Source organism: Anser brachyrhynchus (assembly GCF_964034855.1).
Source record: "Anser brachyrhynchus genome assembly, chromosome: 6".
In the NCBI taxonomy this organism is placed as follows: Eukaryota; Metazoa; Chordata; class Aves; order Anseriformes; family Anatidae; genus Anser; species Anser brachyrhynchus.
Window position 1 is genome coordinate 8,484,364 of NC_137700.1, and position 15,215 is coordinate 8,499,578.

General features: G+C 39.2%; 2 protein-coding genes across 21 annotated transcripts in view; one reads left to right on the top strand and one right to left on the bottom strand.

The window, feature by feature from the left end:
- The window catches only part of KAT6B (lysine acetyltransferase 6B), a 128,803-nt gene extending 120,812 nt beyond the window's left edge, over positions 1-7,991 (top strand). For all 18 annotated transcript variants that reach the window (XM_080597156.1, XM_080597171.1, XM_080597168.1 and 15 more), the window contains 3 exons: positions 363-629; positions 1,891-2,194; positions 4,136-7,991. In XM_080597156.1, the coding sequence (XP_080453282.1) occupies positions 363-629; positions 1,891-2,194; positions 4,136-6,621 (3,057 nt within the window). In that variant the 3' untranslated portion in view covers positions 6,622-7,991. The remainder of the gene's footprint in view (positions 1-362; positions 630-1,890; positions 2,195-4,135) is intronic.
- Positions 7,992-12,046: 4,055 nt separating this feature from the next.
- The window catches only part of DUSP29 (dual specificity phosphatase 29), a 40,966-nt gene continuing 37,797 nt past the window's right edge, over positions 12,047-15,215 (bottom strand). For all 3 annotated transcript variants that reach the window (XM_080597180.1, XM_080597182.1, XM_080597181.1), the window contains one exon: positions 12,047-14,401. In XM_080597180.1, the coding sequence (XP_080453306.1) occupies positions 14,154-14,401 (248 nt within the window). In that variant the 3' untranslated portion in view covers positions 12,047-14,153. The remainder of the gene's footprint in view (positions 14,402-15,215) is intronic.

Consider the following 15,215-nt stretch of genomic DNA (forward strand, 5'->3'; position numbering starts at 1 on the left):
GAGCATGTAATCAGATCAAATTTGGTGCAGAGCTCAGGGGCTGCAATGTCAATTGATTCTTTGTGTTATGAACTTGCTCAAAGTGATCCATGTCAGTGGGCATGTAATGTAGTGCTAAAGGACTTAAATCAATTCGCTGCATCATTAATAGTGCTAAATATCCCATGAAATGCAATCTTCTTTGGTTTGTTATCCTAACTGTTGTAAAGGAGCCTACTAGATGATTCAGCTGAAATGTTGTTGCTAGGTTAGCCAGCAGTGCTAATCAGGGTTGACTTATTGTAACTCTTTAGCAGAACGTAAAGGATATGGCTAAGTAAATGCTGTTTCAGTGACCCGTTATTTTAACCTCAACCCTTCAGGCTGAGCGTCTGATGGAGCAAGCTAGCTGCTGGGAAAAGGAAGAGCAAGAAATATTCTCCACAAGAACTAATAGTAGGCAATCACCTGCAAAAGTACAATCTAAAAATAAATATTTGCGATCTCCAGAAAGTGTGGCAGTGGTGGGGGAACGAGGGCAATCCACAGAGCAATCTAAGGACAGCAGCGAGGAGGATGGTGGGGATGAGAATCAGCAGAGTTCACCTCCCCGGCTGACAAAGCCACAGTCGCTGGCCATAAAAAGAAAGGTGTGTTATTCAGTGGTTTGATTTTGTCATTTAACTCTGATTTCAATAAAAGCATTATCATCACAATAACAGCCTATTTTGTTTACAAGTATTTATTAGACTGTTTTAGTTCTTTTCTGTATCGTTAGAGCACTGAATGCTTCCTGTATTTGTTTTATTCCCTTCCATCCAACTTTTTATCTTTTCGATTTTTTTATCTTATAAATTTGTCACATGTAAAAACATGGATGCCACCAAAGAAATCAGAATTTCGTGTTTATTTTTAAACTAGTGACTGCCATCTGCTGTTGGGCATTGGTACTGATTCAATATTTTAATGGTTTTTCCTTTTTCTCTTTTTCATTTTAAGATGGACTCCAACTTGAGGGGTTTGAATTCTTACAGTCCATTAATACAGGAAATCTGTAAGGGGAGTACTTTTTTTCCAAACAAAAAGGCAGTTATGTTTTAAACCATATTCTTCTCATCTCAAAGAAATTGAAATGTCAATTTCTGCTTGCTGCAGTGTTGACATAGTCTTGAATTTTGTTGAGAAGTTAGCTGTTTGAATGGCTTAAATTACTGAAATAAGCACCCCAAAATTTTAAAACACCTGATTTAGCACGTGTTTAGGTGTCTTTGGTGAGAATTAGGGAATTGGAGTGTCTCTTTGTTTTTATTTTCAATTAACAGACTTCAAAGAAACTATCAGTCTCTGAGAAATATATATGCATAGCAATAGAAATAAAAATATTAGCTAGCTTGCTTTATAGCAGCTAACTGTGGGATTCTTTAATGTACTGGTAAGACCAATGTGAAGCTTGAGGTGCATTTCCTTTGCTTTTACTTTTTTAAATATACTTTTGTTTTTTGTAAAATAGAAATCAGAAATGTAGAAAAAAATCTGATACTTGTGAGTGTTCTTGAATTCTAAATCTACAGTGGAAAATCTTGTAAATACAATTTATTTAGTACTGCTATGAATGTTATTTAACAGAAGTAGAATGTAGAAATCACTGTTGTATGAAGAAACTTCTAGTCCTCATTTTTCACCTACAGAAGGGTTTGTGTGTATGCATACATACTGGTTTTAACTGTGTATACTTTAGACATTTTACCCATGGAGTAGATCTACATTTACATTTTATACCATGTAAGGTATTTTGGAATGAGTAAATTGATTAAGGTGAACTCACTTAACATAAATGTATTTACTAGTGCACCAAGTCAACTGACAAAACAGGAATGTAGGAAGAGTTATATTTGTGGAATTATTTTTCAGAGACCTTTCCTACTGAAAAAGAAGAGAGGCCGTAAACGCAGAAGGATTAATAGCAGTGTTACAACAGAGACAATTTCTGAAACAACAGAGGTGTTGAATGAGCCATTTGATAACTCAGATGAGGAACGTCCCATGCCACAGCTAGAACCTACCTGTGAGATGGATGGGGAAGATGATGACTTGAAGCCTGTGATTAGAAAAACTTTTGAATATCAGCCTGGGCAGCAGAAACAGGAGAAGAAGGAAGAGCAGAACAAGGAGGAGAAAGACATTCGTTGTTACAGGAGTGATGACAACTGTACAAGTAAGCTGAAAATGTTCTTATCTTAACAAAATTAATTTGTCATGTGGGTTTCAAAGTAAATGTTATTTTTGTCATAAATAGGAAAGTTATAAAAAAGTTGTGTTTGGCTATTTTGGTCTTAAAATCGTATCGTAATGATTTCTGCTTAGAGGTGCTACTGGAGCCATTAATCTTGCATAATTTATTAGAATTTGGTGGTGGCTTCAGGGTTTGTTTGTTTGTTTGTTTGCTTTTTTTTCCTCTATCCCAGGAGTATTAATACTGTAATATTTTTATTCAGAAAAAAAAAGTTTTCCAGTCTGAAACACGGGAGTCCATGCCATGTTGCCAAAAACAACTTCTCTGTCCCTGCAACAGGCACTTCATACTCCACAGAGCGAGTATCTTTGGAATGTTATCTAATCTTGTTTTTGTATCTTGGTAAAAGACACAAGCAAAAAGGAAGATCTACTTTACAGAAATATCTTTCTGTTCAACATTGTTGGTAATTCAATGAAATGTCTGTAGTTTCTGGGGAGTATGTCCTCATCTGCATTCAGCACTGTGGCACCTGTTTTTATCCCCGCAAAAGAGATGGTTTTAACTGCTTATCTCAAATTTTTCAAATTTATTTCAAATATATTTCCTGGCAGAAAAGCTAATGGATGGCTAGTGAAACTACTATTGAGCTATTCTAAATGTATGCTCATCCCTTGACCTCCTGGCTCTCAAATTACATTTGTAAGTTTTAATTCCAGAATGAATGACTGGATTCTTAGGGCTACATATTTTCTTTAAGAAGCCAGTGGGTACTACTTCCATGTTTTTGTAATTACATGGAAGGTTTAATCTTTGTGATCCTCAGCTAAGGGATCATCCATTAATTTCTATTTTAAAACAGCTTTTGTGCAAGTAGAACAGCCATGCTTATGAGTGTTGATGCTGTTACAAACCAGTCCGCAGGTACATTAGAATATTACCGCTTTTTCATGCTTCTTAGTAGGACTTGATTAAACCAGTAGTAGCAAATTCAGTGTTCTAGCTATGTATGTCCCAGTGATCAGGTTTGTACTTTGCTAATGAAACTGATATTGTGTATTTATCCATGGACCATGTCGTCGCATTAATTGACTGTAGTAGTGTTACAGCACTACAGTGAGAGGCAGAAATCAGCAAAGGAATATCACTGAAGCCTTCACGCTCCCAAGTGCAGCATGTTGTATCTTGAGAATTCACGCCTTTTTCTGGTATATATGTAAGTGGTACCTAGGGAGAAAGAAGAGAAGAGTGATTGTTTGGAGAGGTTTTTTTTAATAGTCAGTGGATTAATTTAGTATTCTTATGTGCTCTATGTTTAATTTCAATTATCTTTTAGCTTTTGTCATGTGTTATGAGTTGTGCCATGATATGCTGCCCCTAAGAAGATACTTTTGAATGAACCACCTTTTTTCAGTGTTGGCACTAAGGCATGATTAGATGCTTACTCTAGCCTGTCCTCCAGTATGGTCAAACAGGTGACTCCAGACTCTCACATTCCTACTGTCAAAACAAAACAAAAAACAAAAACCCAAAACACATTAGCTTCATGTCTATATAAAGTGATGACAGAGTTCTTATTCTAAAAATAAAGGTTAATAATCACATCCTTGGATGATATGTTTGCTTTAGTTTACATGTGGTGTGATTTAAATCTCTAGGGTTCTTTTAGTGTATAAATGGTGGTTCTAATGGTCACTGTTAAAAGGCCACCAATCAAGAGGCACTTTACATATCTACATAAGTGTGTTTAAGCTGTGCTTATTATGTATTTCTTTTGTGGTATAAAATCTGTTTATAACTCTCATTCCAGAGTTTCTTAATGCATTTTGAGTTTATAAATTACTTTGGGTTTATGTTTGAAAGTATCGATTCATTAGTCTGTGCAAGCTAAGATGTTTCTTTTGTCTCTGTTGCCTCCCAAAGATAATACAGACGATGTAGCTGTGTTGGAAGAAAGCACTAAAGACAATCTTGAACCTTTAAAGAGTAAGCAGGGTTGGCCTAAAGGAGTTAAGCGTGGTCCATCTAAATGGAGGCAAAACAAAGAAAGAAAACCTGGCTTTAAGCTTAATTTATACACTCCACCTGAGACTCCTATGGAGCCTGACTATCAGGTGCTGGTAGAGGAACAAAAGGAAGTAGCTGAAGATAAGCCTTGCCCAGTTCCTGCTGTTACAGAGGAAGAGATTAAAGAGCCTGCTGAAGGATTACCACCACCAGATGATAAGGTAAAAGAGGTAGAACCTGAACCTCTGCATCCATCCAGTAAACCCTTTGAAAAACAAGAAAATGATATGGTGAAAGTGGGGGAAGAAGAAAGGAATGTAGAAGAAAGTGGAATCGATTCAAAAGGTGAAGAAAAAAACAAGCCAGATGAGGCTCTTCTGCAAAAAGAAGAGTCCGTGCGCCTGGATGATCATGAGGAAGATGAAGAGGATGACGAAGAACCTTCTCACAATGAGGATCATGATGCAGATGATGAGGACGATAGCCACATGGGTTCAGCAGAAGTGGAGAAAGAGGATTTGCCTGGTGAAGCTTTCAAAGAAATGCTGGAAACACAACAGTCTTTTTTAGACGTAAATGTTCAAACTGGTAATTCAAATCAGGAGGACTTAATGAATTGTAGTGTTGACCTTGCAGCTGATGAGTGTGAAAGAGACCAGAAAGAAGTAACTACAGATTTAGATCCAGTGCCGGAATCTGATGATGATCATGCAGATAACAACCAGGACCAAAAAGCTGATGAAGAATTACATTCAGATTTCAAGGGAGAGAGTACTGAGACCATGGAGATTGATTCTGAGACTGTTCAAGCAGTACAGTCTCTAACCCAAGAAGCAAGTGAACATGAAGATACATTTCAGGATTGTGCAGAGACTCAAGAGGCCTGTAGAAGTTTGCAAAACTATGCCCATACTGACCAAAGCCCCCAGATGACCACTCTGGATGATTGTCAGCAGTCTGACCACAGTAGCCCTGTTTCCTCTGTGCACTCTCATCCCAGCCAGTCAGTTCGTTCTGTTAATAGTCCAAATGTTGCTCCGTTAGAGAACAACTATGCTCAGATCAGCCCAGATCAAAGTGCTATTTCTGTGCCGTCTCTACAGAACATGGAGACCAGTCCAATGATGGATGTTCCCTCAGTTTCTGATCATTCGCAACAAGTTGTGGATAGTGGGTTTAGTGATTTAGGAAGCATTGAGAGTACAACAGAAAACTATGAAAACCCAAGCAGTTACGATTCTACAATGGGCAGTAGTATCTGTGGAAACAACTCTTCACAAAACAGTTGCTCGTACAGTAGCCTTACGTCTAGTAACCTAACACAGAGCAGCTGTGCAGTGACACAGCAGATGTCTAACATCAATGGAAGCTGCAGTATGATGCAACAAACAAATATCAGCTCCCCTCCCACTTGTAATGTAAAATCTCCCCAAGGCTGTGTTGTTGAAAGGCCTCCAAGCAGCAACCAACAGTTATCTCAGTGCAGCATGGCCGCTAACTTTACACCACCTATGCAGTTAACTGAAATCCCCGAGACTGGCAATGCCAACATTGGCTTATACGAAAGAATGGGTCAGAGCGAATTTGGACCGGGGCATTACTCCCAGCCATCGGCCACCTTCAGCCTTGCCAAACTGCAACAGTTAACTAACACGCTTATGGATCATTCTTTGCCTTACAGCCATTCAGCTGCTGTAACTTCCTATGCAAACAGTGCCTCTTTGTCCACCCCCCTAAGTAATACAGGGCTTGTTCAGCTTTCTCAGTCTCCACATGCTGTTCCTGGAGGACCCCAAGCACAGGCTACCATGACCCCTCCCCCTAACCTTACTCCTCCTCCCATGAATTTGCCACCTCCCCTTTTGCAGCGTAATATGACTCCATCAAATATAGGAATATCCCACACCCAAAGACTGCAGACTCAAATGGCCAGCAAAGGTCATGTTTCTGTAAGAACCAAATCCACACCCCTGCCACCTGCTGCAGCAGCTCATCAGCCCCAAATTTACGGGCGTGCTTCACAGACTGTGGCCATGCAAGGGCCCGCACGGACCTTAACAATGCAGCGTGGTATGAACATGAGCGTAAACTTGATGCCTGCGCCAGCTTATAATGTCAATTCAGTGAACATGAATATGAATACCCTTAATGCTATGAATGGTTATAGTATGTCCCAGCCGATGATGAATAGCGGATATCACAGTAATCATGGGTATATGAATCAAACGCCCCAGTACCCTATGCAGATGCAGATGGGGATGATGGGAACTCAGCCATATGCACAGCAGCCAATGCAGACAGCACCCCACAGTAACATGATGTACACCCCTCCAGGGCATCATGGCTACATGAATACAGGCATGTCTAAACAGTCTCTTAATGGCTCCTACATGAGAAGGTAGGCCCTTTGGAGAGACAAACTACCAAACTGGCGTATTGGATTGATCTGCACAAATATCTTTTGGAGAGTACGATTTCAAAACCAGCAATTGGTGTGAATGCAAAAACATTTGTTGGCACCATTTAAAAGCTGTATGCAGCAGAAAGCCTTATACAAGTTTTTCTTTTTTCTTTTTTTTTTTCCTTTTTTGCTTTAAATTTGTGGGATTTTCCTTTTCTTCTGTTTTCTTTGGGGGTAACTAGGTGGTTTTCCATTTTTTTGTTTATTTCACTGAGCTTGAAGTTTTCTGGAAAGGAAGAACTCTTTCTATGAACTGCAATTACACAGCAGCTGATGGTTCAGAGCCATTTTATGTGCCTGCTCCCATTAAAAATGTGGATAAATAGACTCCAAAACTATCAGACAGTACTGAATCTTGGGCTTTTCTCTCTCCTTTCCCCACATGTAAATGCCTTTTAGCAGTTCTTTTATTGTATTACTTTGTTTTTGAAGGTGACACTTCCGCATGCCGCTAATGTCTTTGTTAGTGACAGTGCATTTTGTAGTACTGTACAAGTGTTGTGCTTAACAGTAAGCCATTTCTTAATTTTTTTGCCTTGATTAGGTTACCCTAGTTTGAGGGTAAAAAAAACAGAACTATATTTTTGTTAATTATAAAACTTGTAAAAAATAATAAAAAAAAGCTGCAAAAGCTATTCACATTTTGGTTAGTTCGAAGGGTTTTATTGCTGTATGTTTAGTGTAAAGTTGAGACTCTCTTCCATTTTGGTGACCAGTTTCTTTGGGGCTGGGATAGGGAAAAAGGCAGCTTTCTGTTTTATATATACTGTTTTGGGTTTTTGTTGATTGAGACATCTCAGTGTTTATTTGTCAAGTTTTGAAACACTTTCATATATGTCCAAATACTTGGCAGGATTTAAAAAAAAAAAAAAAGTAGTGAATTTGGTGTAAAGTTGCTATTTTATGGAAATGCCTCTAACTTTACATTTTCATTCCATCTGTAGATTTTTCTATCTTTATAAAATATTGGAGTTATTTTTTAAGGGAAAAAAAATAGAGCAGTAGCGTGTGAATAGCTCAAACTAAGCTTACAGATCGCATGTAAAAAGGCAAAAGTTATTTGTGTCTGTTTATATTGCTTCCTTTTTTGTAGCCTTTGTACCTGTACAGAGTGACTGTAAGGGCCGAACAGAAGAGGCTTGATACATGTAAAAATAGGACCCAGTGACACTCTTGTATTTATCTGTTATCTTTTTAGTCAGTCACTTAAAACAAAAAGCCCACAATGAAACACCCAAGAAACAAAAATAAAAACTGGCAAAAAACATCCCCCCCAGCTGTACATTTTAACATAAAATAAATTATGATGAGCCATTTTTAGCCTCTTGTGTCTTGTCATAGTTTGATGTTGCATGGGAATTACCTCCTGAAACAGTGTTTGTTACAGTGCGTTCACATGCTTGATCTAAAGCCCATTAAAGTTGATGGGGTTTGGACTAGGCTGTTAGAGCCAAAGTGTAGGTTACTCATCATAATTGCATACACCTTGTGAAAATAAATATATCTAAGATTATTTTTTTTAATAATCTTAATAAAATATTGAATAAATATGTATTTAATACATTACAAGGTTGTCAATATTTAATGTATGAAACTTTTTTTCCTATAGAAAGTGTTAATATGTATGTAAAAGGGTATATGACAATGAACATGATGCTTGGACTGTATGTTAATGATAGACCTGATCTCTTCCTTTTATCATTGCTGTGTTACAAGGTGATACAAATCTTGCTTAGAACCTTCGTGTTCTGCGTGTGTACCTATACGCACACACGTGAACACTTTTAGTCTGGCAATAGGTCTGTAAAAATTAAGAAGGCTATCTATACATGGACTTTTTGAGTGCACCAAGATTAAATCAGTGTTTGTGAATCTGCATCAGAAAAAAATCTTGTAAGAATTTTTCAAAATGCACCCAAAGTGAATGTTGCCACTGAATTCCCCTCTAGCCCACTAACATTGCAGGAAGGTTGCTAACTAGGGTGAAAGAATAGGTCAGTGTAGTTGAAAATACCATCTCCCATTGTAGAATGTAAAGCAGCTTTATGTATGTGATTCTATATGTTGAAAAGTCAAAGAAAATGTGTTTTTTTTTAACCTTTGAATTGCGTGCTGTTGCCAAACCAATATATTGATGCTACAGATCCAGACTCATTACCTGTTCAATTTAAATGTGATGGGGCAGCAGTCAATCTAGCAGTGGACCTGAATGGTAGATGAAGTTTCCACTCAAATAGTAATTCAGAATAACTTTTTTAAAAAGGATTTTAGAAAGCACAATATAATGAATATTTTTGTTCATGTACTTACACTGTCACATTTGCTTTATGAAGCCAGAGAGTATTCATGGTACTTAAATGAGCTGTGTGCCTTCAGAAATTCACTGTCAAATTTTATTATGCTTAGGGAAAGGAAAGATGAACTCAACAGTTAATGTGTAGCCTTTGAGTGTGTATAACTAGGACCTTGCATCTTGGTTGAATAACTTGATATCAAAATAGCAACATGTCTTGGGTTTTTTTACTTTCATGTTTTTAGAGTGAATATAGAAGACACCTGGGTTTTTATCTACTGCTGTGCAGTTTCAGGTTCCCATGTCTGTAATAAACAGTCAAATCAGTTTTTGCCATTTCCGTATGTAGCAACCTGAAACAGAGCATCCTGACTCCGGCATATTGCTAATATTCTGTATTGCAATACATGGATTAAAACTTGGGCGGAGAAAGATGTACTGTGTGTTGCACAACAGGCAAGTTTCCAACATGACTTTTTATTTGAGAATGGAATTCCTTTCAGCAGGACAAATGGCTCTTCTAAATCTTTCCCTATAGTGACTGTTCAAGCTGTGAATTGCATTACTGCACTGCAATCTCTGCTTTATAAGAAGGCTGTCTCACCCTTGACAGATCTTGCTCTTGTATTGTCTGCCCATTGCAGTGTCAGTCTCGATTGTGTGCTCTAGCACCATCCCAGCTGAGAATTAGCTCTTCCTTTTAGTGTCTTAAAAGAATTCTTCACCAAGTTGTAATAAATGATTCTTGTGAAATGCAGGATGTTTCCTTGCCCATGCACTCATAGTCTTTACATAAATAGACAGTTTGACAAGTAGAATGCTTAACCACTGGTGACTTGCAAGAAGGAAACCAACTTGCCTCATTCTGCACGTATGTTGCTTGCGGACCTGGCAGTTATGTTTGTGCTGCTAACACTTGTTATTATAGATCATGTTGGGTGAGGTTGACCAGTGATTTGCTGTAGCTGTATTGCATAAGTTGCCTACTTTGCGGAAGCTGCGTGTTCCAGAACTTTCCTTTTTCTAATTTAGCCTAGTTGATTCTGGGACACTCAAAAGATACGGAAAAGAAGCAGGGAAGTAAATATGAAGTATGTTTGCTTCAGAATTGCCTAATTGGCATAGCTGTACCAGCAGAATGCTTCAGGCAAGACCTGGTTCTAGGAACTGCCTTTGGAGCAGAACCTTCTTCATCTGGAAGCTGATGATCACTGTATTTCTGAAAGCTGCACTCTAGCCCTCTTGCAAAGACAGGAATGGTAAGTGTTGTGGTGTTCTGGCTATCAGTTCTCATAGCAGTGTAAAAAACATGACCAATTTTTGACTAATTGTGTTAGAAGATGGACAATGAAAGCAGAAGCAGGGGACTTCTAAAGGTATGAAACTTTAACATTAGTCTACTGTGTTTCAGTTTTTTGGTTTTGGGGGGATGCTTGATATGTCCATAGTAGATGGAAACAAACACTAATATACAGTGTGGTAAATAAAAAGAATGGACCTGATAGAGGTATCTGTAGTGCTTAGGATTGTTCTATTACAGTCTGTTCTGTAGAGGCCAAGACGTTTACGAGTAAGTAAGCTGACCAAGATTGTAATGACCTATGACTGTCTTTTTCTTTTCTCTTCCCATTACTGAGCATAGTTTTCTGTATTAAAGCTATGTGTTTTCAGGGTTGTTTATGACCTATGTGGAGATATAGGTCAAATCTTCTGTAGTGAAGCCATGGGGCATATATCAATCAAAAGCTGTTGCTTTGAGCTTTGTGGTGGGGGGAGGGAATTCATAAGAATATGTAAGGTGGGTGACAGTTTTGGCTTCATCATGACTTCAGCTGAGTCATTTAAACTCGGTATTTTTTCCCCAATCTACTATATATGATTAAATGAGCTTAATTAAGTGCAATTTGAACACAAAACAGTGGTGTGCCCTTGTATCAAAGAAAGCTAATGCTACCCTGGTCTGTATTAGGGAAAGTATTGCCAGCAGGTCATGGGAGGTGATCCTTTCCCTCTGCTCAGCACTGGTGAGGCCAGACCTGGAATACTGTGTCCAGTTCTGGGCTCCTCAGTACAAGAGGGACTTGGACATACTGGAAAGAGTCCCATTGAGGGCCATCGAGATGATGAAGGGACTGGAGCACTTCTATGAGGAGAGGCTGAGAGAGCTGGGGCAGTTCAGCCTGCAGAAGAGGAGGCTCAGGAGGATCTTATCCAAGTCCATAAATACCTGAAGGGAGGATGCAGCCAGGACTGAGCCAGGCTCTTTTCAGTGTTGCCCAGTGCTGGGACAAGAGGCAGTGTGCACAAACTAGAACACAGGAGATTCCCTCTGAACGTCAGGAAGCACTTCTGTGCTACGTGGGTGACTGAGCACTGGTACGGGTTGTTCAGAGAGGTTGTGAAGTTTCCTTCCTTGGAGGTTTTCAGGAACTGCCTGGATGCGGTCCTGGTTACCGATCTGCAGGTGTCCCCTGCTTGAGCAGCGGGTTGGACCAGACGACTGACCTCCAGAGGTCCCTTGCAACGTTGACCTACTTTGATTCTGTGAGATCATGCTTAAGACCTTCAAGTAGTATGTGTAGAAGCAATGAAATGCAGTATGTAATGGATATACTTATTTTTGTTTAGTCCTATTTTTCATGTCCATGTTAGAATGACAGCTCCTAATTTCTGAGTAGCTTGGAATCCTGTACTTTGGAAATTGTGGTTTAAGTTTTTTTGGTTGCTGTGTCGTTGCCTTTTGCCAGTTGCTTAATCTGCTGTGCAGGACAAAACGAGTGGGAGGTACGTAAGAGTTTCTAGTATTTTGCTTGGTATCAGTAGTTGGGAGGTGGCTGTTTGAAGGCTCTGTCAGTTTCCCGTAAAGCGGCAGAACCCCCAGGAAATATATATATTTTTCCCCATGTATTTTCACAAGTCTGCAAAAGAAACATCTATCTCCAGGCCCCCATAAAACCTCGTTCACATACAATTATGAATGCAAATCAGCTATAGATCCTCTTCCAGTTACAGGAGTCAGCAAGCTATCTTGCATGGTAGAAGAATGAATAACCTATGGCTTGACTGAGGGAAATTGAAGCAGATATTTTTTGTATTTTAGTAGGTCATTTGATACAGAGTTCCTGTCTGTAAGGCTAATGCTAAGAAATAGACTGCTTCCCTAGACGCGAAGGCATTCAGCTTTCTCCATCAGGGTAAATGAAAGACCAGGGCCATGTCTGAAATGCACGTGTCAGACATAAGGCTGGGAGAGTTGTTGGATGTCTGCGTTGTGAATTTAGTTGCAGTAGACAGTGAGGTGCTCTGAAAAGGTGCATTTGAAGGTCTTTTCAGGTAGATGGAAAAAGTTGAGGGAACCCTTCCAAGGATTTCTGGACTAAAACCTACATGTTGACTGCTTGGTTATTTTTGTACTGAGAAATGTCTTCTTCTGAGTTGCCTTAGATTTCTGTTTTAATAATCCATGTGAAAAGAGACTGACTTTGTTGGAAGGCCCTGAGTCTGTGTATTCCAGTCAGGAATATTTTTCATATTATCACTTTTATATTTTTTTAACAGTAGTCTAGTTGTATTTATTGTCTTCTGCTGTGTCTGAGAATTTGTGGGTAAGGTATTTATTACACACAAATACAAGTGAGAAGTTAAAAGCATTGCATTATGCATGTCTACAGCCTTGGTTGCAGTGTTACAGCCGGACATAATGAATAGAAGGCTTTCATGCTGGAGATGCTAAGCTGGTAAAGAACTATTAACATCTGCAAAAAAGGATTTCAAGGTCTGTTTTGTTCTGTTTGATTTGTCGATTAATACTCACAGAACTCAGTGGTACAATTCTGCCCCACCTGTGTGTGTGTTTTATTTTCTTTTTTTTAAAGAATCCAAGACTCCTACAGTCCGTGCTGCACCAAAATTACAGAGATTTTTCCAGCTGGTAAAGGCAAGAGCTCTCCTGTACTTGCTGGCTGGGTCATTCCTCTCACGCAATGGGGTAGTAAATAGCTTTTGCCTGATACATTGAATTAAGCAAAATTCCACTGGAGAGAGTGATGACTTGACCTTTTCACTGATGGAAGAAAGGTAAACATGGTTCAATTTTGATCCCTCTCTACAGTATGTTTCAAGAAGATCAAATATCGTTGAGGTGACAAAGCTCGTATGTTATCTAAACGCGGTTGCTGTTACTTGTATCAAATACATTGAAAAAATGTAGGTGGAAAAGTAGATCTGGTATCTCCATTTGCATATTTGGACTAATGTCAATAAATAGCCTTAGCAACTATATTTGAGCACAATAATGTATTGGGGTGACTAAAGCTGACAGGAGGAAACATTTGGTAACAGTGGTGTCTGGAAGCACAGCAGCAGCTTTCTCTTTTGTTAGGTTACTGAGATAGGGTGGTGTTTTTTTTTTTTTGTGTGTGTGTGGCCTAGTAAATTGATTTGGATAATGTATGTGTAGGATTTCTTTAAAATTCAGGTATTTGAAGTATTTAGGAGAAACAAAACTGAAACTGCTAAAATGTCATGCTTGTATATCTCCTTGAATTGTTACCCATTGTATCTGCTTATGCATCTGATCTTTTGAAGGATCTTGCTTTGTTTCTAGCTTGCATGTTGTGCTGTTAAGTCCGTTGTGAAGACTGGATAGCTGATCATCATCTGGAGGCTCTCTAAACACTGTGCTGCCCTGGATTATGTGAAGAAATGGGGATGCCTGGAAACAATGTAAAAAGGCAAACTCCTGGGAAATCCTTCAGGACTCTGGGACTGAACACTTCATCTGTGCTGCAACTATTTCAGCATTTTTCCTGCAAAAGCTCTTCAGGAATGGCTAGTTCCTCTCTTTTAAAGGTCATGTGCTTGGACTAGGATCAGGATTTTTGGGGGTATTCAGAATAGGGTTTTGTTTACATTGTGTCTGCTTTTGTGCTGCAAAGCCTTTACAGAGAAGATTTTATTTGTTGATGTCATGAGGAACTGTTAAAGCTAGGATATCCTAAGAACAAGCGTTTTAAATTTGGCTTCCCTTCTTTTCCCATCCTGACACCATTTGAAATGGCTGTGATGTTTTTCCTTCCAGATAACAAAAGATCCTTGTGACTGTGTGATTAACTACACCTTTTCCTCCCCTCCTTTTATGAAGTTTCTTTTCCAGTAGCACAGTCCTGCCAGGAGCAATGCTAGATCATGGTGCTGGTCTCGTCATCACTGGATGGTAGGCTGTTTTTGGTGTTCCTCCTCTGCAATGCCAACGCTATGTCCAGTTCTCTCAGCTGCTTCAGGAAGCCCCGGTTTGGCAAGATGCATCGGTGCCTTGATACTTGCTCAATGGCATCCACCACTGTCATGTTCTTGTAAATCATCAGGTAAGCTAAGACCAGTGTGGCTGACCGGCTGCGACCCATAGCACAGTGAACCAGGACCTTATCTGCGGAAACAAAGAGAGATTATGCAGAGAAGAAAATGGCATGTTTTTTTTCCTGTTTGTTTGTTGTTGTTGTTTTTTTTTGACAGTGACGGTTTCTGTAGTGCCTCTGTTCCGTTTGGGGGGTTGACTACCCTTACCAGCATTTTTGTAAGGTCCATCTTTTTACAGGTGGGGAAACTGAGGCTTTCTGTAGTACCTGAACGCAGTCTACGTTGGAGATTGCCTTTTTAATCCTAAACCAGGTATCTTTGATTTTATCTCTGCAACAGTTGTTTACAAATGCTTTAGGGGCTGACAGAATTGGAAATTTTTTTTTGTTCTGACACCATTTTCCTTCAAGATCTAGATCACATCACTTGATCAATTGGCCCAAGTACTTGATTTGTAATATATGGCTGACAGGGCTTCGTTAAGGCTCAGTAATAATATTTTGAGGGCAGAAGGCAAGAAAGGCTGGAGACTTTAATAGACTACCAGGTGGACAGAAAGAAACCATCTCTTAAACTGCAGAGAAGCTGCTTTTGGGATCTTCTCTGGTTAGTGAACTGTACCCTGTCATTTGGAATGACAGTAAGATTTTTGTCACCCACTTCTGATTGTTCTATAGAATCACTTCCTTGAAGCAGTGCCTGTTTTGTATACAGTAAATACAGAGTCTCTGCTAACATTTTTTTTTTTGTGTATCTGGATAGATGTGGTTCATGTTTTAGTTTTGTGACATTGCTTAATTTACCTTTGGACCAGTGGCAGAAAGCCCTTGTTTTAAGGTACTAGTAAGGATGCAGCATTCTCCATGTCCAGGGAGGTGTGGAGG